The following is a 26,689-nucleotide window of genomic DNA, read 5'->3' on the forward strand; positions in this document are numbered from 1 at the left end:
TATATATATATATATATATATATATATATTTAAAATAGTCCTTTACCAATAAGTGGTTTGCAATATACCAAAATCCATTTTCTCATTTGTATACATTGAACATTGTTTGAGTTTATATTGTATTTGCTGTTATTCAATAAAACTTGATTATATGGAAGCTGTCCATGAATCCTTAATATGTTTAGATATAGATTATGTTTTTCACTGCATGAAAGTGACCTCAAGTATATAAGATTCACATAGATACATTGGATTCCTACATATTTTTATAGTTTACGGGAATAGTAATATCATTCTTATATCATTTAATCCAGAACTATTCCTGATTCCATCTCTGCCTCCCATCTCGTTTTCACAGTCCTTGCTTTGGGCTTGTTGGCTGGCGGGAGGGGTATCCTAAACTGAGCACCAAAGCGGTTTGTAAATAGTATTCTGGTGTAAGACTGGCCGTCTGGTACTATATTGATACTGATATTGGTACTGTAATAAATAAAAGACCAAATGGGAAGGGCATAACAAAAACGGCTGCTTTTCTGATGATGCTGCACTGTCAGTGCTGTGTAATACAAAGGAATGCATTCATGGGCAATGTTCTGTTTTTATGATATAATGTATGTGTCTCGTTTAAGGATTTCTAAGTGTGTCATTTTCTATTTCTATTGTAATAGGAACTCATGCCTTTAATACTTAAAAGTGTAACCCAACTGCCTACAGTGATGTATTAAAAATATGATACTACAGGTACTTACATGTGATCATAATAGGCCAGATTGCTATTGAACTGGGTTTGGTGATACCTGATGTAAATTAAGTAAATGTAAACATCTTCCTTTACATGAAAAACTGTAATTGTAAAAGGCAAAGTTCTTTTAAAACCAGATTAAAATCTGGAAAAAAAATACACACTTTTATGCCATGCCTTCCATGCAAGCAGCATACTCGTCTCAAGTACTGAAGTTCTCTTCAACCTCGGCCTGCAGTGCCCAAAGTGTCCCATATTATGTAATTACAGATAAGGTAGTGTTCCTGCTCCTGACAACTGGCAGTCAATTGGAACATTCCCCACCAACCAATGAGCCCTGTTATCATTGACTAATGGTTGTCTTGGTTGACAGTTGCCAATGTAACTCCCCACAGTGAATGGCGATGGGTCGGGTGCTTATACACAAGATATACTTGCATCCCCCACTTCTGATTATTTTAGTTTATCAGCACGGAACAGGTATGGAGGTGGGGTAAGGTCATATAATCCAACTTTGTTAAGGTATTAGAGTAGTGGAGAAAGTTTAGTTCTGCTTTAAAGAATATGTACCACTGCCACTTACCTCTTTTTCAGAATGCTAGTTGCAAGGTAATGCTGAATTTGGTTACTAACTTGAAACATGTATGTCATAGCTAATAAAATGCAAAATCAAGTCAGTACTTCCAGCATTTTACTTCTAGATCAATGGCTTAAAATGTAATAAAGCTATTAAATCAGTATGGCAGCCAGGAATATCAGAAGATGAGTTTAGCAATAACAGCTTCCATTATCTTGGCTCTTGGTTTCTTATAATCTGTGCTTTAGGTGGGAGCTACCATGAGTGACAATTGTCTTTAGGGAAGACCTGTAAATGTCCACATTTCACATGCAGTGACTTATCATCAATACCTGCATGGTGATCAGCAAGGATGTCATATTGCACAGGAACCACCCCATACTTTATAGGAAAATAAGTTTCCAAAACTATTTTTAACAGCATTGATGCATGGACTGGTTTGGATCTATTCTACTAATAACTGTTAAAAACATGATACCCACTTTGAAAAGAAAGACTTGGAAATACAACAGACTGTTAGATGGATGTGTGTTTTGTGCATTTGGTTTTAATATGGTTGCTTCTATAGGTCCTACATAATCAGTCCAGGAAATTACAACCTAGATTGGTCAATATGCTGGGGATTAGCACTGTAATCTAACAAGAGGTCCTGAGGTCTATATGGGACATCAGGAAAACTTTTCGTACAGAGTATACATGTAGTATGCATCTGGGGCTTTTTTCTGTTTGTGGTGCTTTGGCTATTTCCAATGGAGGGAGAGGTAATGCTATAAGATGAGATGAAGAATGCCTAAAGTTAATTTTTCCGGTATCTAAATTATCTGCAAATCTCTTTCTCTGCAAATACATAGGTTTCTTGTTAATTAATGGATGCATGGTCTGTAGCATATGATGGTTGGACAAGGAGGTCTATGTGAGTCTAGGATAGTCTAAATCACCTGGATTCACTGAATGTAAAATAATTCTGGGAAGGTCACATATGCAGTTGTAGAATGACCATGCAGACAGATGTGGTAATATACACACATCATCCACACTCTATTATTATTGTATGGGAAGTGCATCTGCTTCTATCTCTCCATGTAACCATGTGCACAATCTACAACAATGTCACATCCACCGCCCTCCTAATGTGCATCTATCAACCATAACCACCACCCATACAGTCCATATAAAAGAAAGTACAAACAATATTGCTAGGGATTACCTCACCTTATCTACCTGTTCCATCAGCCTTGGCCACCTGCACCTGACATAAAATCTCTATGCTGGTGGCAGATGCTGAAGAAAATAATTTGTCTATAGATTAGTAATTGTGTTCCTAAGAAGAGATCTAAATCTTGCCTTTTGAGGGAACACCCAATTTGGGTAGACTACATTGATGCAATACAGGATGATGTGGGAAAAAGTAAAGTATATGTAGGCATGTGAATATATTCACACCTCAAACAAAAACTATTCACATTATGCTGCAAATGCTGAGTACTGTTATTGTTTCCAGCAAACAAAAACATCTATAGATGCATAGTATTAGTATTTGTTGTTAGCTTCTGGCTGCACTGTTGGGACATGTCAGAACAGTAAAGCTCCAAACTAAACTATTGTAAATGTGAAAATACATTGTTTATTTTACTGCCTAACATAATTGATATGAATAGGAAATATGAGGGCACAGCCCTGTGATGTCTACATAATAACAGTATGTTTTGAAATTGCTATATATATACATTGTACGAGCCAAAACTAATTAATTAGTTGAAAAGTATTTATTTTAAAAGGATACCAGTACTTTTAAAGTTTTTTTTTTTTTTTTTTTTAACAAGAGGAGATTCACCATATTGTGCTATCCTCTGAAAGCAGGAGTAAGAATCACAGACAATGCCATTGCAAGACTGGTCAGTTCATTTTTTCTTTGCATCATCCTCTGCTCCGTAGAGTTTCCATGCTTTGACCTTATTATTGGTTTTATTTGCACATCAAATGTTTAAATAATGTGTGAAAAAAGTGCCTGGCTTACACTATGGAAACTTCAAGACATAAATGTGTTACAAATACAAGAGGTCCCCATACAAAATAAATAATAATACTGGAAAAAAGGAATCAAAGAACACCAAGCCGAACCTAAAAATTGTGAAGTCAACTTCTGCTTTGTGTGTTGAAGGCAGCCAGAATTTTTAAATGGAATTACACAGAAAGGGTAATTTGGAAAGATATAAACATTCCTTGTGCTTATGCGTCATGACTACCAAACTGGGCCACTGAGGATAGACAGTTCAGAACTGGTTTAACTGGTTAATGTTTTACACTGCTAAGTTTGTTGTAAGACCAAAATACAGTTGGCTAGTTTTCAGTACTGAAAATGGAAAAAAAACATTTATGGTGTTTGAATAGAGACTGCCAGGCATAGGTCAGCTAGTGGTGGTTTCAGTCATATAATAGGAATATCACAGAAGTTTTATTATATGTAATGTAAGTGTTTAAAATATTGCCATGGGTGGCTTTATATGTAATTTAGCAAAATGTCCATATGTTTAAAACCAAAAGAGGCTGCATAGTTAGTAGAATTAGTCATGGGAGAACCTGTGCGATTAATGAAACCTGGAATACATCTGGTCCAGGACTGACAAAAAAAGTCAACTAATGGCAAAAGATGTTCCATCCATTCCAAGTTTGCTGGATCACTCATATTCTCGCATGAAGGTCTTATCTTCTCTAGTCTTGGAGCTTTATTATATCAGGCCCAGAATGATATTGTACATTGTATACAGCATACTAGAATGTTTGCATACCAGGTATACACTGTAACACACAAACAAAATAATTGTAGAGATTTCCTTTAAAGGTTCTGAAACAAATGAAGGGGGACCAACCTTACCATGTTAAGTAAATGAATATAGAAGTTTTGGGATGAGTCAGTGAGACATAGATGTAGCATTAGGTACTAGGTATTGACCACAGCAGTAATAAGTACTAAGTAATTGCAAAAAGCTGACACATTTTGAGGTAAACCATTTGGCTAGGTGCATATAGAGATATGATTGCCATTGATTTTCACATTACATATCAGAAAGTTTGCAGGGAGGAATGAGCAGGGGAATTTTAGGAGGTGTGAAAACAAGCAGCAAGATATTCTTAGCTCTTTATAAAGCAGTTTAATTTATCTGTTACATAATGTACTTTTCAAACCGGTCTAACCAGATACAATTAATATGTTTATTGTTACTTTACCAAACTTACCTACCTGCACCTTTGTTGTTTCATACAGAGCTCCGTGGAGGATTTAAAGACTTCCTTTAAAATCTGCCTTTGTGTCTATGGGAATTTTATTTTGCTTGGCTAGCAGGAAATTTCCACCTGTATAGATACTACAATTTCTCTCCCCTCTAGGCTATATCCAGTATATGTATGGTGTTCAGTTGGAGAATCTGATATTTAAAATCAAGGATACGTTCTATGTAGCTCATACACATGGCATTATTCCATTTTACTGGCACTGCTGCAGCAAGAAGACACAACACCTAACCTACAACATGACCTTCATCAAGTGAATCTCAATCATTAACACTTCAATACTGCAGCACTGCTGCAACAAGCTATTGTGATTCTCTAAGCTAAATGACACTGAGAAGATCAAACAGTGTAAATGTCTTTTTTAAAGGAGCACATAGTCAGTCGTCTAAATCCTGTTACACAGATAAGGATGTACAAATTCAAAAAGTACATCATGTCCTTTTTAATTCTATGTTAATTATGCCAGTAATTATTATGTGTGTATGCACCCATACACAATCAGACATTATACTTACCTCTCCTATCACTGTCCCATCACAACTTTAGTTTGAATATGTTACCACTTCTTTACTTTTAGTAGCCTGATTGTTAAGGAACAGTAAGGTGTTGTAAAATTGGCGATCAGTTTTCTTCTTTATAAATAGCCCCCTGGGACTTTGCAGTTCTTGTCTTGTTTCTATAGATATACATAGGAAGGGGAGTGAAGTGTCTATATAAAGCAGTTTTACAAAATAAAATAAAATTGCATGATGTTGTGAGATTGTGGATTTGGCTAAGGCTAATAAGACTGCTAGGGGCTTATTTGGAAATGTATGCACCTAGCTCCTAAATCCAATGGTTGTATATTGTTGTGGGGATAATCTCTTGTATAAGTATTATACTGGAATTTTGAAAAAATTTGATCTATATGTTAAGGTGTAATTTGTGAACATTTTAAAATGCTTACATATGAGATGGGAATGTTTATGTCCTTATACAGGATGACAAGTGAGAAATTAAAGTCCTATTTAATTCTTGCATAGATAAACTCCCAGATGACCAAAGTAGAGGTAGTCTTCAGGGATAAGTAAGAGAGATTTGTTAGGTATCTAGATCATGGTAGTCAGGTCTCAGTTGATGAGAGACCTTTCCCTTGGGACCCATTTTTGTAGCAATTAACGTTTTTATTCAAGGTTTGGGTGACCAAACTTAAAGGTGCAGATGTAAATGTTTTAATGTAAAAATATTAAAACAGATCAAAAGGGCAACAATGTATACAACAGACACACAGAAATGCAGCACTGTTGCTTTGATAGTATACATTCACTAAGAAATTTGGCTTGTTAGGTAGCACACACTCTAAGATACTAAAGTACACCAACTAAGAGGTATGCATCTAAAATATACTGATATTTGTTAGCTATTCTGCTTTAACAATTGATGTGGGAAGAATAGTGTGTGAAGTTCTCATAACATATGCAAGTAAAAATTCAATAAATGTAAAAAAGCCGCAATACATGCTTTGCAGGGGTTTCATGATGACAAGCACATATACACAATTGCGTACACTACTACTTGCTAATACATGTTGTAAGGATAAACATATTGGCCCTCATTTATTGAAGCTCTCCAAGGCTGGAGGAGAGGATACACTTTCATCAGTAAAGCTAGGTGATTCAGCAAATCTGGAATGGATTTCCTAAAATCATTTGCTCTTTGCTAGCAAATGTTTGAAATCCTGGACCAGATCCATTCCAGTTTTGCTGGATCACCCAGCTTCACTGATAATAGTGTATCCCCTCTAGCCTTGAAGAGCTTTAATAAATCAAGCCCATTGTTTCACACAATGCAAATATGGAGCACAATGTATGGCTAGCACCATATCATGCTCACTGGGTGCACATACATCCGCGCTTTATGTGGGCCTGCCACAAGCATGTCAATGATCTTCACAGGGATTTCTCCTTGACCTTGTATGTTTACTTTTAGCAAATCACAGACATATATTCAATTTTTTATTCACCACATGTATCAACTTTTGTTGTCATTTCACCCATAATCCAAAATCAAGGAAATGCAGAATATTCCAGATAGTTGCATTTAATCTAGTGCAATCTAGCAGGTGTTATCTCCACAGGCTGATATTGCCCAGAGAAAATGATACACTGCACAGGAATTTCAGGAGGCTGGCCTGTAGGCGCAGTTAGAATATCCAGTCTATGGGTACCCCAAAGGCAATAAGCAATTAAAAGTTTCAGCATGGGACGACACTCGTTAATACAGATATTGCAGTTGGAATTGGTAGCTGAAATAATTTCCAAACTGCTCTATAAAACAAAATTTATTTGAAAGCGGTTACAGTAGCTTTAGTTAATGATTTTTGATCATATTTATTTATGAATGTGTTTACAGCATTAGCTGTCTATTACAGGAGAAAAACACATGCCTTAAGCACGCCTTCCTCTGCTTCCTTTATCACAGTGGGGAATGTTTTGTGCATTTGGTGAATCCTTATATAATGTAGTGCATAATCACGAAAAGCAATTAAAATTACTCACACTTTTTAAAATACCTAGGCTGAATCTGAACAAGCTTGGACATTTATTTAACTGTGCTACAGCCTATGAAGGGCAATACTTTGATGTGGGTCTGCCTACATATAATGATGACTGTCAGAACTTTGTTTTCCTACCACCAACATATTGCTAAACAGCAGCATTAAGTCTCAATATCATATTATCATATAATATCATACCATCACATCTACACTGAAATATATATATATATATATATATATATATATATACCGTATATATATATATATATATTATTTCTCCCCAGCATTGTATATGCTGTATGTCTATAAAAAGATCTTTTAACCAGCAGATATTTTCTCTGTTTGCCCCACAGTAATAGATCTCACCATTAGATGTACCCTCAGCCATTTACTCCTTTCATTACTAATGCCTCTTTTTCTATAATTGATGGAAGTGCACAGCATCCCCATCTTAATGACTGACAACCACATACGCCAGTGAGAGAGTGGGAGCTGTAATGCATCTTCTAAAACTACAAGGAATGTGGTGATTATCTTTTCCAAAGGGTTACAAGAGGAATCAGGAGCGGCATGCTCCGCTGCACACTTAAGGTGTGCTGTAATGCACGAGGGTGGTGATGCACAAGGTGCACCATATGGACCGAAAAACAGCATGGGAAATGGGCACATGATGCTTGCAATGCTCATTATCAATCAGAGGTTAACCCCTACACACCCTGATTGTACCAACAAATGCTCAAAATTGTTGCATTTCTTGCAAATATTAGGCTATATATACAAAATGTAATATAATTAGGGAAATACAATGTAATTATTCAGGGGTTTGTTCACATTTTGTGCCAAAAATTGAATACGGTTACTCAACCTTTCACTAATTTTCATATATAGTCAGCACGGTCTTCCTTATTGACTCTGAGGGTTATAACAGCCAAATTTGCCAAAGGCAGTAACACTAACTAGTTCAGTTACAGATCCCTATGTGTGCCCATCATTTTGTAATTTACTTACTATATTCATGTTCACAAAGCCTCACATAACTGCACATTCATAGGAAAACTGGTGAGATTTTGTGCTGTGATTTTGCAGTGCTGCTTGTGACCTTAATTAGACATTATTGGGGTTAGGCAGGTCTGAAAATAAATAGATATTACAGGAAGAAGGTCAAAAAAGGATGATGAAATTTAAATTTACAGTTTCTGATCAATTTCTACAGTGTTAAGAGTCCACAGAATTGGTACATTGGTCCGGGTCTGTTCTTGATATATACACTTCAGAGGGGCACCAGGAGTTCCATTCATAGTCTCCCCCTGGCTATCAAGTCAACAGTGAGGAGGAAAAGAGGGTCTGAGCTCAATAGCAATGTCATTGACTTTATTGGGAATGGGATCAAATCCCATACCACATCAACCTGCATACACACTACCACTGCCATACCATTACAATATTGCAAATACAATTTTTTGACTTACAGAGGTAAGCTGTTTTAAAGGCAAGTAAGCATAATGGAAAATAGGTTAAAATTATGGGGTGCAACAGAAACTGACTTCTGAAAATTGTACCTTTTTAGGGTGTAATAGTCACAATTTTCAGATGTCACAAGAGATGATATCTAGGTAAAAAACCTTGGTTTGCTTACTAAAATTTAGCGCACAGGAAACTCACATTTCTTGGGCCCTGGAAAAAGCAACATGGACTTCACACAAAAAAGAATACAGTGATTGTTTTTCCATGAATATATTTATTGTAGGATTTTGTCAACCACTGTTGGCTTTTTTTACTTTGTCAGACATTTAAAGGTTATTAGAGTTGTAGCTGTTGTAATCAATTCAGAGCATATAGAATAAAGTGAATTAAACATTACATAATCATACAAAGAATGTGACATTCTCTGAAACATTCCTTGGTGGAGAATCAAATACTGCCATTAAAATACATGGACCTGGATGATTCTCCATCAGGAAATGTTTCAGTAAATATCAGATTCACTGCTTTATAAATGGACCCCATAAACATATATGGCCTATATCACAGATGGGATTCACAGATCCTATACTTATCTATCAGAATTTTATTGGTTGCACAAACTTCATCAGTACTGGTAAAAGACAGTTCCAATTTTACCAACCAGTCCACAAGACTCATGTGCATTGCTAAAGAAGAAGGATCCATGACTCTTCTCTGTAATATAGATTAAAGTACTGCAAGGATCTGAGCACCTCAGGGAATGCTTACACATTCAATGTGATGATTCCCTTCCTCAATATTAACCAACGTGGTAAGTTAGTCCTTTCTGCATAGACAGAATTGCAGTCCAAAGTCCAACTGAATAACATATATAATCATATTCACAAATACATTAAGTTTGGTACATATTTAAAATAAAAAATACTTTAAAGATATAAATGAACAACCTTAGCAGAAAAATGTTTATATTATTATAGAATGTCCCAATTACCCAGCTGTGCACAATACTACAGTAAGTCATTGTCCTTGCACTGAGTAACACAAACTCATCTATCTCTAGCACACAATGTGTGTCCTAGGAGAACTCGTAATGGAGAGGTAATCGAAGGCCCCTCGGGTTATCATCCTTAATAGGCTGGGAAATTTCAGCCCTAAGGCCAGACAATAGATACATATTGTCTAATGTGACTAAAATAAGTACATTCTTCTTGTTTATAACCAAGCTGGTGTATGAAATCTGCAATATTTAAATTCAGGTTTATAACATTTAATGATTCTGAATACTAGTCTTATACTATGCACCGTCATTACATCAAAGGTATTTATTCCCTAAACAGTTAGTAAATAACAAGTGATATTACCTTTTTTTTTACTAGTAATTAAAATTGTATGAATTTTTATATTAGCATGAAAATATTTTTAATATGGCTTCATGAAATATTTTGCCACATACATCTCTATAATGAGATGGAGAATTGGCCAAAAACTGTAAATGCTGACATGCACTGTGTGCAGTAGAGCTGCAATCTAATCCACCACCTCCAGCCTCTTGCATTTACTTTTAGACCTCCTAGGTCAGGTGGGTTTCTTGTAGAAAGTCAAACTTCCCCTTCTCTTCTCTATGGTCACGCACAGGTCTAGCACATAGCATGCACCACCACTCTGCACAAACAATGGCCTTGGTGTCTAGCATTGCGAAACTCAGTCTTTTGATCGGGCCAGTACAGGTGCTTTTTGTACCCCTTGATGGTGGCTCTAAGTGTTTAGACAAATAACCATGCATACAGCACTCAGACAAATTGTGCCTGCAGCTCCTGTTTTTGGCAGTAGCTCCAATGCAATCTGTACACAGAAGAGCACAGACAGCTCAGCTTGGAAATGTAAAAATCTGGCATCTATGTGTAACAAGCTTTACTGACCTTCATAATTCAGACTTCCTATGTTATATTGGGCAATGCTAATAAGTTATATTGGGCTTATATTGGGCAATGCTAATTCATACTTAAAAAGGTTTTTGAAAAGAATTACAATATTGCTGCTTGTTGTAATGCAATGTTGTTGTTGTTTTTTTGTTCCAACTACACAAAGAAAATATGTTGTCTTATCTAAAGAGACAGCATTAGCCCACAAGAACCACTCCTTCTCTTAACCACACATGTAATATATTCTATCGGGCTATAAGACACACTTTGGCTCAACGGGCAGTAAGACAATGACAGGAAGTGGCCGCAAACAGGATCTTGCACCATGTCACCTTCTCACCACAGCTGTCATACAGCCAATAGGTAAGCTGGAAAGTGTACCCTGTACAGAATTCAAAGTTTTTCTCATACGAGATCTAGGTAAACTTGAAACAAGTGGCCTCCAGGTACTTACTGAGGCAGCTAACAAGAACATCAAATGGGACTTGGCAAGAGCAATGATATTGTTATTTAGTTCTGACTGGTCAAGGAATTTTATTATTCAGTTTTAAAAAGATGGGTTATTTAAACCTCGGCTAAGTACAGGTAATAAATAAACACTTCCATCATCAGGGCTTTTTAAAAAAAAATGCAAAGTTTTAGAAAAGCCAAGACATCTTGTTTTTTTCTTTTATTACTCTCCCATTTCTGGTGTTACTAAATTATCCCCAAGTGTTTCCTAAGTGCATTCCTCAGAGCCCACTAACAATACTAATGTTAATAAAAGTACTGATTTTGTGTAGTGAGCTGGAAAATATTTAGCTGATTGGCTACATGCACACCACCATTTTCTTAATCATCATCTTGAAAAGTGGTAATGACAAAAGCCTTAAAAATTCAGCAGGATTTCTTTTTCTGCCATTTTCTTAAATGTATGTGTACAAACAATGACTTGTGTTGAGAGCAGTATTTAACTGATACTCGCACACAAGTATTTAAATCGATTTCTTGAAAGATACAGAAGATTGATCCAGATTTCTAGAAGGGGTTAAAAATATGTATATTTTACTCTTTGTGCTGCTTTACTTTCATACCTGATGCTCTGCTGCCAATTGATTTACTTAGGAAATGCCCCTCACCCCTACCCCAGTTCTCTCTCTCTTCCACTCTCTGTGTGTGTGTATATATATATATGCACATATGTATGTATATATTTTATATAAAAGTTTTTTTAAAAGCATGTTTTTTTTTCAAAAAATAGCATTTTGTAGGACTATATTTTATGTGACTATATTTTAACTTTGATTTATGAAAAATCAACACATTTTTTTTCCATTAGATACATAGGACCTGATGTAATAAAGATTCCCAAGACTGGAAAAGATAGACTGTCATAGAAGAACCTGGATGACCCAGCAACCTGGTTCTTCCTTGATAGTCTATCTTCTCCAGTCTTGTAGAGCTTTAATAAATCAGGCCCCATATTCTCACCTGTCCCCCGCCACCTTCAGCAACGCTGATCACAATACTATGTTTAGTGACACTTAACTTTTGGCAGAGACAGGAGAAAATAGTTTTAATGGTCATACTTTCACTTTGATTTGTAGGAAAACCACATGCTTTATAGCAGGGGTCGGCAAACTCCGGCCTTTAGGACAGATAAGGCCTAACCGGTAGTTTGTTCCGGCCTAATGCCCCCTGGCCGATTCGGCCTAATGCCCACCGGCTGGATCTGCCAGGGGGCGTTAAGAACCTCCTTACTGTTTCTCCCCTATTTATTCGGCCAGCATTGATATTCCGCCGGCACGGTAAATAGTGAAAGGTTCCCTGAAGGGAAATCCCTCATGCTCAATGCATACAGAGAAGAGGGATTTCACTTCAGGCGGTGTTCCCTGGTGGTGGGCGCAGCCATTAGGGCAGGATTCAGAGTCCAGCCTAATGTACTCCTGCCCACCCCTGAAATGGCCTAGTGGCCATAAAAGTTTGCCTACCCCTGCTTTATAGTTTTATTTCATGTGTGACAAGGTCCTCTGGCATCCCCAGCAGTTTTAGTGACAATACCATGTTCAGGGACTTTGCGAGTAATTTTAAAATTCTCTAAATTCAATTTGCAAAATGGTGAACAATGTACTTTTGCAGAATTATTTGCAAAAATAGTTTTCTAATTTTTACTCATGTGTTCATCCGATAGTAGCAGACAGAGAGTAAGTGAGTATAGCCCTGCTATGGCCATGTACATGTTCCCAACTGATTGTACAATCTAATTGTGTAATCTCTGAACTTTACAAAAGTAATGAGAAGGTAAACTCCAATAATTCTGTCAATTTGTATCCAATAGATTGTACCATGTATGGTCTAGTTTACAAGTCTACTGAGGCAAAAGGGAATGTACAAAGAGTTTTCTTTTCTTAAATTTATCGAGATATTTCTGTGGGAAATTAGGCCCACGGGCTTCCACGCATAGCTCATATCATCAGCTGATGCTTAAAAGGAAGAGCTTGGATTTTAGTAATAAACAAATTCTGTTAAAGTAAACTTTGAGGTGACATTCACAGTTTTATTGCATACTCTCATTTTTTTGGTATTCTCGTATATATCAGGTTTAGTAGACTAGATACTGGAGGGAGTTTAAGTGGAACTGAAGTCTCTTTAATAAAAAGTGCTGATAGACAGGTTTTAGATTAATTACAGATGTGATCATGAAATCGCTTCTGTTGAAGATGTTTCTATCGGACTGTCAGCAGCCCTAAAGGTGTATATTAAGCAACCCAAGCCCAGATCGGGGTACAGTTCTATGCCGGGATAAAGTACTTCCATGCACAAGAATTAACCTTACACTAAACATGTATACTGAGCCACGTGTTCCCAGATCAGGGTAGGAATCCATGACAGTTTTCCCAATACATCCAATGATAATGGCCAAGACACTGAAGCCTTGACAAATATGTCGGCAGCTTTGAAGGAGTGTCAAGGTACAATGGGTGCTTTGGCAGGTAAGTGTACATACAAATTGTGCATAATTGCATGCTATGGGAAAAACCTTTGGTCGTAGCAGCGGAGTTTAATTTTTTGTTAATTAGTAATTAAAATCACTCCGTTTCCCCTCCTAAAGAAAACCTGTACTGTGTAAATACAGAAGCTGTCATTGCTCTCCTTCTGAAAATACTGGTTATGTACAGTGACATTGTAGTACTAAGGTTGCAGCTTTGCCCAGGACTTTATCTGCCTGGAGTTATTATTCTCCCTGTGTTTGCACAGATTTTCCTAAGGCACCCCAGTTTCCTCCCACATCCAAAAAACCTTAATGGTAGGTCTATTGTTTCCCCCAAATGAAACTGGCCTTACACTATGGTAATGATATACTATTATGATAGGGACATTAGACTGTGAGCTTCTCTGACAGGCTGGTAATGATATGACTATGAACTCTAGCTATGTAGGCATATAGTGTCCCATATGTTGATCCTCTAGCTTCAGACTTCTATTTCTAGAGAAAAAGACCTGGAACAAGCATACAGATGCAGAGTTCTGCCTTTCCTGATTGAACAATGAGGACCCAGAGGAATCATGCCAAAGTATGAGGATCAGAGACAGCAAGGTTACTAGCATTCTAAGAAGGAGGTCAACAGTGGTAGATTCTATATATCCCCAGGTTTCCTTTAAAATGGTATGTTAAGGCTCTGTGTTGACGAGCTTTGTTTGCTTTAAGATTTGCATTCTCCTACAAGTGTACAGAAATGCACAAAATACTTGGAGCAGGTCAAAGGCAAGTAAGAAAGAGGTCAACTGCAGGTCAGATCTTGTTGTCAATGTATTTTGAAGGAACCTGGAAGCATCTCACACATTTAAAAGTATGTTGATATCAACACCCAAAACCCACTAACACATGTCCTAAAAAAAGCTTACTTTAAATAATGCTTGCAAATGAAGAACAGGTAAATTCACCTTTCTGGCAAGCAGTATATTGAATCTTTGCTCACTTGTAGAGATCCAGGCATTGCTGCTCTCTAAAACCTCCAGATGTGTCAGAGAGTGTGCCACCCTGCTGTGTACTTTTGCTGATCACTGCATTGCTTATGTGTCCTTATAACTAACAATAAATAGATGATTCCTCATATTAAAGTGATTTTTTATGCATATCTAAACACTACAATTCCCATTCACTTATTATGATTCAGATCTGTTTTCAGAAAAAAACAGAACAGACTAGAAAGGGTTGGTTTGGTTATTTATGACTAGTATGTACCAGGTGTGGCCCTAAAAAAATCATTACCAATAATAATAATACAGCAATCATGCATTGCACAAATGCTCCTACTCACCTTTTAGTATCCATTGTTTTAAAAGTCATGCTATATGTTTGCAATGAAATATATATGATAAATCTCAATGTGTATAAAAAAGCTCAATCTATTATGATAGATGCCTGGTCTCTGAGCTGGATACATTTGTATCTGATACAGAGTGCCAGTTGTTCTTGCACTTGTTCAAGGTGTGCTGTTGCGCAGTTTGTATTTTACCTTGTCTCCAGACCTGAGCACTACACCAAAGGTGAGGTCTGCCCAATTATCACAAGAATATGCCATTTCTGTTTAACCTCTCTGTTGCCTGAAGAATTAGGAATCGCCTTAAATTGGCACAGCCGCCTGCAAGACTCTGTACTTCCTTCTCAAGGACAACCAAGGGAGAACTTGCAGCTTTATTATAGAATCATTTTTAATAAGCCTTTTTAAAGCCGCTGAGAGAAAGGGAAAGTAATTTGGCAGTTGGAAAAAGCTCCGTGAGGGATCCCAAGGCTGCCCAGTTAAGACATTTATGAAGCAATACTTTTGGGACCTCTACTGCTATTTTCCTGGGCCTCGGGGGGATGGAAGAGCGAAGCTTAGATTCAGAAAGTACTCTGGAGGGATCTGATTATTTCTGCTTGCTATTAGCCACACTCCATGTGAGCTGAAATTATACGGGCAGGGAATTATTACCCAGCCTGTCTAGCAGTGCCAAATCTAAAATGTAAGAGCAAGCCCAAAATGGCAAAAAATAGGAAAGAAGGGAGAGCTTGTTTTTCCTGCTGCGCTGCAAATGGCTTCACAATAAGTTGACTGCAGTGGGGGAACAGTTGAGTCAGCCTGTCTGCTTCATATCTGATTTCTACCTGCCTAAAAACCCAAGTGTATTGTAAGAGTTTTACTCTTTTTCATTTTTACCTTAATATATTATGCAATGTGATAAGTAACAGGGAGTTATACAATATATGAGAACAAATCAGATCTTATCAAGCACTGTGTGCTGCTGTCAAGAGATAACCTGTACTGGTATGCAGGAAACCAACTTGTAGGGGTTACAACACATAGGAAGTGGTTACAATTTCAGCTAAAATAATAATAATGATGACAACAACAAATATTCTCATAATAATACAAAAACCACCATTAATATTATGCTTGCTAATACAGCACTCCCTTTAGAAGTTGATTTGGTCACCAAAATCAACTTCATGTGAACACAGTTATCATTTCTACTTCCAAATAGGAAAAGCACTGCACTTGTTAAGCTGTGTACACACTTGCAATTTTTCGTGAAAGATCCTTTCCAACGACAAGGGACTGTACGATGCATGAACGGTGCTGTACATACAGCACCGTTCATGCTCTATGGAGAGGGGAGGGGAGAGCGACGGAGCGGCACCCTGCTGCGCGCTCTCCCCTTCCCTTTCATTAGGATCGGCTGTCGTCCATCGTCCGTGGATCCGGCAGGTCGGTCGTCTGGACGATGGACGACACCGACTGTACACACGGCAGATTTTCGCCCGATAATTGGCCGATGCCGATTATCGGGCGATAAAAATCTGACGTGTGTACGTAGCTTAAGACTAATGTCGCTCCCGATACCCAATCAAGTTTTTTTAACATTACTTTTAATGACTAAGTTTACAAAATTCGACATCAGTACTGAAGTTTGTTTTATTATTTGAATGTATTTGTTGTTATGTTAATATATTATTAATATGGATACAAATATCAGCACACCTACTATCAGGATAACCAATTTACCTTTTATATAGTAAACTGTCATACAAGCAGAGGCATAATAAACTAATTTTTATTTACAGATACTGTGTGCAACATTCGTAAATATTTGAATCTGTCATGGACAGCGACAACTAAAGAAATGGGAAAGCTCAAGGTAAAATTGCAGATTATCCAGATGTACGGTATAGGCAGAGTATTGCCAAGACATACTGAATTCCATTCAAACTGCCATAACTCACAGCTGACATACCTAAGCATATAGTTTTATTTTCCATAATACTAGCAGTTTGCTTTCTGCTTTTATTCTAATTAGAGGGTTTGTCATTGCTACTTACATGTGTGTGTCTTCTTGGTTATGGACAGACCTAGGAGTAAAGAAATGGAAAAGTTTATTAGAAAAAAACTTTTAACATGTTGAAACATATTCAACTTAATTGGTGTGCTTGTGACATTATAAATGTGACAGAAACATGTTTGGAAACCATAAGATGCTAGTTTTAAAATAGAATAAAACAGAGCAGATGTTACTGTTAAACCCAGAGCAAAAAAGTATTTTATCTTTAACTGGTCAAAATACTTTTACAATAGTTGTATAATAGTTGTATAAGCTGTATACAACTCGGTATGTGTAACTATACAAACATGATATACCAGCAGCAGGAAAAATTACCCTTCCTCACTCTAAGGGCTAATGCTTACTTAGTCTAGAGCTTAAGAATAGGAAGATATGCTTACCTAGTTTTTTTCATTAAGCTTATTTGTTTCCTACTAGCTGTACCACTGGTCCTCTAAATCTACCAATGGTCTTATATTATGAGCAAGAACAGCATAGGCACTCCCGCATCATGAGTGGAGAGGAGTACCAGATACCAGGATAGGAATACTGCAATGGTCATTTTAACAGCTGACTAGTTGGCTTGAAAGAGAACCTTTTAGGATAGAAATATGAAGGCTATGGCTGATTTATGAATAACAAGATAAAAAGACATGTCACTTTACATTACATAAACTATACATTTATGTGAAAACAATCCAAAACCTGTCCACATATACCAGGGTATTTAGCCATGTTGATAAAGACACACATTAAAATAGTTGAAAAGAAGAAAAAACACTCTGCATAATAAGAACTTAAAAAGCTAAAACTGTAACTTAAAAAGCTACAGAAAGTAAAAAAAATCCCCTGCAAAGCACCACCCAACTTTCTGTATTACAAAATTCTGTCTGATCCACAAATACAATCACATACCTCCCTGGAACATCAGTTTGTATATTTCCTGGGTCTACATGAACATTTAGCCCAGCTTAACACTTTTGTAGCTTTCCTATGGGCCCATTCAATTGGACTGTCTAACATGAAATAGCGCACTAAAAAGGGCTTAGAGCAGGCATGTCCAGCCCAGGGGCCAATTACGGTCCATGTTCAGATTTCCACCAGGCCGAAGCCTCTGTCATAAAATCAATAATATGTGGCCCACCAGCATTGTTGACCGCAGTATAAAATACACACGTACAAAAAAACTATTTTATATTTCATTAGAGTCGATCAACCGCCTTGCAATTATCGGCCCGCTACGCGGCGGGCATAATTGTCAGGACAGGGGTCCCCATGTGTGCATAGGGAATCCCCTACGTCAATATAGTGGGCGTGGTCTGTGCAGGACCTGAGAATGTGCTCTGCACGGAGCCCGCACTGACAGTGGACTCTGTGCACAGGGAATCCCTCAAGTCACCCTGGTGGGCATGTGCTGAGCGGGACCCGCACAGACCACGCCCACACTAACCCTGAGTACTTGCTGAATGGTCCACCCCCACACATTTTCAACTCACCAAATCCGGCCTTCTTTGCAAAAAGTTTGGACACTCCTGACTTACAGGCTTTTTCATTGTACAGCACATAGTAGTAGAATACTGTGCCTTGTGGTGTTCTGCAATGCAGGTCCATCCTCATGGTGAGATTGTTTCCCATTTAGAATAAATGCAAATTTCCATGCTGTACAGTACTCATATGGTGCTGCACTGCAACAATGTGAACTGTGGCTAAACCTTTTTTCCTTCAGTAACAGAAGGGCACTTGTGAATCTGAAATAACCTGTAGACACATTGGACCTAAATCCAGGTTTGCTGGATGACCCAGGTTTACTGATAAAAAAGTGTATCTTCTCCAGCCTTGGAGAGCTTTAATAAATCAGGCCCATTGTCTTATCCACCCATCCCACAAAAAAAGTAAATCCTTACCATGCCACTCACAGATCATAAGGAGTTCTGTGATGGGCCAAGCAGAGTATCAAGAGGATAGCCGAAGCTCTCATATCCCTAGCCAGCAGAAGTACAGTGGCATCTGTATTATGCTGTGTGAATGAATTGTGTATGTGAAGTGGCACGATTATGGTATTCAACCTCAAACTGCATTAGCAAATCTATTCCTAAAATGAAAGAAAAACAAATCTCCCCTAATTTCTGCTTTAAAAATCAAAATGGAAGTAGTCTGGATTGTAGTTGGTTTTCAGTTTGGATGGCTATGTACAGAATTCAGGTCAATAAAGTAAATAATAAACTTGAATTCAAAGACAACACAGGATTGAGATGGCAGCAATATTTCGATTTCAGAAAGTATAAACACTGATCAGATCTGTGTACCAGACAGGGAAGGTCAGCAACTATAGAAACATAAAAGAAACCAAAACTGCACCAATCTAATGCAATAGGATTTAATTTGTCATATAATATGCTAAAATGCACTCACAAGCAAGTAACATAAAATAAAATTAAAAAAAAATAAATAAATAAATAAAAAATTAAAGTTTAAATGCTTTTCTTTACCTGCATGTTTCTAATATGCCTAGAAATAATGCATAGGATGATAACATTTTATCTGTCTGCTAGCATTGCAGGATTCAGTTATCCCTGTTATTGGACAAAACATTTAAACAATGTAATATAGGTGCGTTCAGCATAGCTTCTACAGAGTCAGTAATACCTGATAACAAATCTTCTAAGATTGTGTAAATGAAAAGAAGGGGCCAAAAGTAGCTCCAAGGCACGAGCGGAGCAACTTGGCAGTAGGATGCCCTTGTGTAGGACAATGGCTCCATTAATGATAATCAACGTCTGCTACTTCAAGTGCTTTGTGTAATTTCAGAGTTCAGCTTCTCAAATTGTTAATGGAGTTGTAATGTTCACCAAAAGACATAAATCACAGGTTGGGGGCAAGGACAAGGGATGATCGACGCGTCCAGTTTTACCTGTTTATTGCACTGTTTTTGTAGCAGGGAACTACCAGTTAAAGGTATTTGCTAAAATGAAATTGTAACTTTTTTTGTAAACATTTTTTACTTTTTATTTTAAAGCTGATCACAAAAAAATATCTGTGTACTAAAACAAAAAGCTACACCACTGTGTGGTTTACATTTAGAACTAGTTTGCATGCGTAATGGCCTGTCTCTACTAATATTCATTAATGGCAAAAAATCCACTTATTTAGAACATCTTTGATTACATCAACAAAATAACTTTGCTTTACCTCCACACTACACCACCCAAATCCTGAACTTTCTACTATACCTTTGTCAAACTTTTTTCTATATAAAAAGTATTTATATGGTGCTACACAATAGTGGTGTCTTTACCTACCGGTACCTCTTTTTCAATATTGTCTGAATATCATACAGACCTTGCTTGTACTTTACAATGGTGATTGTTGTATTATCTTACTTTATTTAATATAATGCTGCTTATGGCCTATCTTAATGATCTATTAATATAAAGCTGCGTACACACGTGCAATAACTATCGTTGGAAACGAACAACTAGCGACCGTTTGTCCGATAATCGTTAACAAAAAAAGTGCACAACGACGCCAATAAACAAGGATTGTTGCTGAAAATGATCGTATCTAGCGTGTGTACATTATTGGTGGATTATATTTGAACAATCGTATTGTTACAGTATGTACAGATTTGTGCACAATACGTACGTTCAAAATAATAAAAGTAGGGAATCTTCCAGGTCATTCTGCTTAAATGACAGTAATTGATTTTCCAACAGGGCATGTTAAATTCACTGCTTTATAAATAGACCCCTAAATGTCATGCTTTATTGCATGAAAGCAATGCACCCTTTGTTTAGATAAGCTCAGCTAACAGCTTTAGCTTTGACGATTATGAGCCACATGGATATAAATATATATATATATATATATATATATAAAAATATATATATATATGCTGCACAAATACATATATACTATGTATAGCTATACCAAAATTAATAATAAATATAACTTATAGTCTGATAGGTTATTAAATGATAGGTTGTTCAAAGTGGTGGTAGAGAAACTCTTCTTTCACAAAAATGTTTCAAAATCTTTTTCTACATTGCAAGTAAATGGATTCCAAGCAAAAGCAACATGTAGCCTGAGTTCTTGATGAAAGCAGGGTGGGGTGCAACAGAATGTTTATGGAGATGACAAAAGCATACACAGATGGATTAGGACCATTGAAGAAGGGAAACTTTTCTTGTACATGTATACCTATATAAATGTAAAAACAACAGTATGTTTTACCCAATATAACTACACTCTATTTTAACTTTAACATTACTAATCCCCAACCCCTGTTTGCCCACCCCTAGCCCCCCCCCTGTATTATTTTTGTTTCTTATCATATGTGTTTCTTACTATTGTCCTTGTCGGATGTACAATTGCTCTATTTTCCTATTGTTCTCTAGAGGGGGAACAAGTAAAAATGGGACGTTCTAAGATCTCATGCAAATTAGCAATCTAGATATAAACATTGGAAAAATGCAACTTGAACTTTGTATTGCACAAGCTCATTTTCCTTACTTTACAGTGTACTGCAGTAACAATGACAGGATGAAAATAAGTAACTTTGTAAGAGTTTTAGGGCCCATTCTCATGTGTGAGTTGGTAATTCACATATGGTGATATGCCTGTCTTTTGTGTAATGCCTTGTCCTGTAAAGACAAACACTACACAGCACATCCCAATGCATATATTGTGTGGTATGGTACCTTACATATTGAAAAATAGGGATTGCACTGATGTGGTGAATTTGGCAGTTCATTCATCATGAATTATGATATGCATTAACAAGCATTGTATTGAAGCGTCTCATTGATAATAGCACAGTACATGTTAAAATGTGTGCATTAGGGTAGCAGAACATTTAAGCGTTAATGAGTCCTTATGATTTGTAATATTGAAAGATTTGTAATGGTTCCATCTGAGGTGATCCCTAGAATTAGTCAACATTCCAAAATCTTATAAGCATTGTTTTCTGACTGTTCCTACCAGGGTTACCTTTTGAACATCTAAAAAGCACTCCTTAGTGAATTTGTGCCGTGGTTACTCTCTATCTGGCAGAGGTCTTGTTATCATCATAAACTGAGAGGCTTTCCTGTAAGCCATCACTTTATGGCATTCTTAACTATGACAGTAAAATATGACCGCTAGCAGCCCTGTCACCCTCCGTATGAGCCACACTCCCCTCCCTCTATGTGACTTTCAGATGCGCAGAATCTCCTTCAGCCATCGCGTTCCACTAATGGGAACAATTCATTTAACCTGTGTTAGAGATATATAGTTCAACACCATTGTAATGTACAGAGCATTGAAAAAGGTTCAATTAATCGTGTTCTTCATTCCTGATTGATGCACAGAAGAATTTCCACAGACATATATATGTATAAAGTAGTTTCCAGACACAGAGAGGTCCTTCCAGTAAATTACCATCATTAAAACAGGCCCATTATTTTAACCCTACACAGACAAAAGACTAACATCCCGACAGACTAAGAGTGGTAAATCTGTCATGCAATACTGCATACCTAAACTGTCATTTATTTTCAATTCAGCTATATATGTTTGTATATAGTATGCTAAATATTAAACATATAAAACACATAATAGCTGGATTTATAATCCACTGAAAAAGCTAAAGCTAACAATAGATGGCATGCTATAGTTGGACATTAGATGACCTGAATTTTGCAAGATTAAGTGGGTAATCTTATCTATTGTTAGACTTTATAACCTGAAATGTGTCACCTTCAGACTTGTAATGTGGTCTAAACACACCAAAACCAATTTTCTTTTTAAAATCAAGAAATCACTAGAGTTAGGCTGCATACACACGTGCAATAATTGTCCTAACTGATTGTGTAATGAACTTTTATCTCATTCAGTACTGATGAGTGAGCAGCTTTAAACAGAACTAAGGCAGAGCATTTCCTGAGCATTTTGATGTCCCAGGCAAGATACCGATTGGCACATTTCCCCCCAACTAAGGAAGTTCATGCCTGTCAACGTCATCAACTTCAACAGACCTGCCAATCAATTTTCTAAAAGAAATAGTTATTGGCCATGATAGTTTTGGCTGGTTATTACAGGTTATCTGAGGCTAGATGAAAGAAAAAGGTGCCTGGCTTTTCACCTTTCTACTGTCTGTGTTGATGTTAGGGGAGATTAGCTTAAACACACTTGCTGAAGGGGTATTTCAGGCGCTTTTCCCAATTTAGGAGCACTTTGCCCACTTTTATTTACAAAAACTTCAACACAAAATCCAGTTTTCCTTTATATGGGATCAATGTCATGAAAAAAAAAATGCAAAATTTTGTCTGGTCTACCAGACCTCAAATTTAGAAGAGCTTCTCCCAGCTCACAGGCTGCACATAGCCTGTCCTCCTGAGCCACCTGGCCTCAGGCTCCAACTTCCCCCCGTCTCCAAAGAGAGGTGCCTTTTTCTCCATGGCCAGGTGCTTCCCAGCCATCCTAAATTTCTGTCCCGGAAATGGGAGGAGTGCCTGGCCCACCATTCCTTCCAAGTCACTCCGGGCCTAGATCGCAAATAAAGGGCTGCAATTCTTCTGCAACACAATTAATTATGGCCTTATCCAGGCCCTTTAACCCATTGTCCAGGGGCAGATGATGCCAAATACCCTGCAAATTTGGCATCAAATATTTCATCTTGATACAATGTAAACATTCATGCTTAGGCGACCTCCCTTTAACGTCAACGGCTAGTTTCTGTTGTTGAAGCATGTTGTCAGAATAAACTAGAAAGCAAGGGAGAGATGTATATAGAAAAATGTAGTCACTGAATATAAAAAATATGTTTTAATTTTTCCTTCCAGGAAAAATACTACAGAAATCCAGATGGTATTACCGGACTATCATGCAGTGTTCAACCACTGCAATTAACTCACAGCATGTACAATATTACTATAAAAGAAATAAAGTAGACACTGTACTCCAATGCTGATCCTTTAATGTACTCCTCTCTATTGCTGCACTTAGATCTTACAAATGTTTTTTTAAGTGGTTTAACACAACAAAAGCTTACACATCACAAAGGATTACATATTGGGCATTTACAATATTTTTAGTATACGTACCCAAACACTAGATACATCACGTCGTACCTCTAATTAATAGTTGCCATTTCATGAAGGCAGAAGTCTTTTTCTTTTATAGCATGGTCCAGATAAAAGATAGTGTTTTAACTTAGAGAAATGACCAGAGCAGAGCTTGAGTTTATGACTCAGTAAAGCTTCTCTCTTATGTTTGTTAGTCCTTGTAAACCTTGCCGCGTGTGATATAGTGTGGACTAGGAATCACGCAGAGAATGGCCTTTCTCAATGTATTACACACTGGGCACCATTCATTTTTTTCCCAGCTCTTGTTACATCGTATTTTTTTTTCTTCTTATCTATTTACTTGGAGTAATTTAAAGCATATTCTTTGTATTTGAAAAAGCATGCCAATGTAACAACACACTGCAAAGGTGTACAAAAATCTGTAGGTTGGATTCTATGTCTACTGAATAAGCTTAATGATCAAAGCTAGTCTATCTGGTCTGGCATCTCTTTTTAGTTCCTACACCAAGTGTTACATCACCGCCTGTTTTCTCTGTAGGCACAAAGCAGTGTCATTTATGGGAGGCTGAAGGAGGGAAACGTAAATGTTGATTTTGAGCACCCTCTGGTGAGATCACAAAGGGCATTAATGAATGCTTATATTAAGGTTTAACAGACTCACATTTAATTCAGCCAGATATTAGGCAAGTGCTGTCATACCTGAGTAGGTGCATTTTGTGCAAAACAAGTTGTGCAGCGTCTTTTACTAACAATTCTCTAATCTAAAGAGTTTTTTTTTCACTGTGTGCTCTCCTAAACACATCTGCAGTTTTATTATACTATTTAACTTCTTAAAGCATGATTATGAACTAATTAAAATCTGGATATTTGTTTTTAAATGAGGAGCTGATGAAATCATTAGGTATAACCAATTAACATGCTTAGTTTTCACATTTCCATGAGAACAGCTATGTATAGTCCACTGGCTAATACACTGCCCACATACAGCAAATGATATGCCTTGCATCATGGAAGTATTTTTTTATTTTTTTAGTCTTTCTTAGACTTTCTTAAACTTACAACATACATCACGTTTTAAAGGGTCAGTTCATTGTATAGGTTTGCATGACCAGGTCTCCACATCTGCAATGACCCTTAAAATTGTGAGTCAAGCTCTTGGTAATCTGGGTAATTATTTTTTTTACATTACAGGGGATGCAGTAGAAAATGCTGGAACATGCAAAGGTGTATAGAAATTTATACAACTCCAGATGAACAGCAACAGAAGAGTCCAGAATTATGGCAGGGAGATGTCACTACTGAAACATAGTACACCTAAGAAGCCATGGGTTGACTTGGTATTACACACTATTCTTATTCTCTTGACCATAGAGAAATATATTCTATAGGTTAAAAAAAATTATATATCATGATTATTAAACACTTCAAATGCTACAAATTGAAAACCATGCTTTCAAATGTCTATTACAAATATGTTACAGAAACTGGATTCTTTATACATGTCATGTGGCATTATATTATTGTTCTCCCCGTTTGGAATCAGGTGTGTGCCAAGAGTAATTTGTTAATACCTAGGAGAAAAACCCTTTTTATTTCCTTGAGCATAAAGTATTTAAAACTTCCAAATGCAAATACTCTTTTATTTTCTATTTCATCTTTTTTTTTAGAATTACTATTAGGTGTAAACTTGTAACTAACACCCTCCTATTATGAATGGCATATACAGATCCGCTCACTCTTTTCAATTACTATACACAAGCAGAGGCTGTCCAGTGAAATTTGTAAACAAATTTAGTCCATGTGGATATTTTTTTATTAGCACCATGTTTCAAAGATCTATGTGTAAGTACAAAATGCTGGTGTGTGCCCTTGTGTATCTTGGTTTGACTACTGTAAAATATTCCTTTGTGCCTTCCAACAAAGAGCTAGGCATCAATACCAGTTGCTAATCAACGTACCCATCTCTCTTTCAGTTTTAGATATATGTTCCTCACTCTCATTTTGTATAATTACAAAAAGAAGTTCAACATTTTAACTAGCTTCCTACATTCTCTTTAATCTGGCTTTATCTCCTTACTCATTTCCAGATGCATGCTCATTTCCACTTTTTTGCACATGCCTTTTTTCATCTCCACCACTCAATTCAATTCTTCACATTTTCACACCTAAAAAGACTTTTCTTGTGTCCCCTCACATTCTCTGAAAATCCTTTTCAGAAGCCTCCAGGTATTCTCAAACACTTTACATGCATCCTTAACCTGACAACTTCAGATCATCAATGATGAAGCACTACTGTATCCTCCTCCCTACAAAACTCACATTGTTAGAAACCTCACAATGAGTGTGACTCATTTCTTACCCATACCAACATCGAGCATCTCACTACTTACTCACGGCATTCAAATGTATCTATTATATTTAGATGCTATAAGCACCTTCCATATTATCTGTTGCAAGAGACTGCCGTGGTACAAGAGTCTGCAAAGTTACCAGTAGATTAATGTCACCAGAGACTGACATAACAATTTGGGAAGAGCAGGGAAGCAACATATTATCTATTACCATATTTCCAGGCATCTAGTGCAGGTGTGTCATGTGACTTGCGCTGACACCTTCAGAAAAATCACAGAGGCCACTTGATTTTGGGCTGCGTTTAAAATTTAGATGCTATTTGCCCCTGACTACTCTAATGATAACCTTTTCTAAGAGAAACATGGAAGTTGCCTTTGTCACCTATGTATTCTGCGCATAATA

The 26,689-nt window shown here is 37.0% G+C and overlaps 1 protein-coding gene across 1 annotated transcript in view; it reads right to left on the minus strand.

Moving 5' to 3' along the window:
• RORA (RAR related orphan receptor A) overlaps window positions 1–26,689 on the minus strand; it is a 249,471-nt gene that overhangs the window by 73,274 nt on the left and 149,508 nt on the right. The window contains exon 2 of the mRNA XM_072399075.1: window positions 16,876–16,905. Coding sequence (XP_072255176.1) covers window positions 16,876–16,905 — 30 coding nt within the window. The remainder of the gene's footprint in view (window positions 1–16,875; window positions 16,906–26,689) is intronic.

The sequence above is a fragment of the Pyxicephalus adspersus genome, chromosome 2 (assembly GCF_032062135.1).
Source record: "Pyxicephalus adspersus chromosome 2, UCB_Pads_2.0, whole genome shotgun sequence".
In the NCBI taxonomy this organism is placed as follows: Eukaryota; Metazoa; Chordata; class Amphibia; order Anura; family Pyxicephalidae; genus Pyxicephalus; species Pyxicephalus adspersus.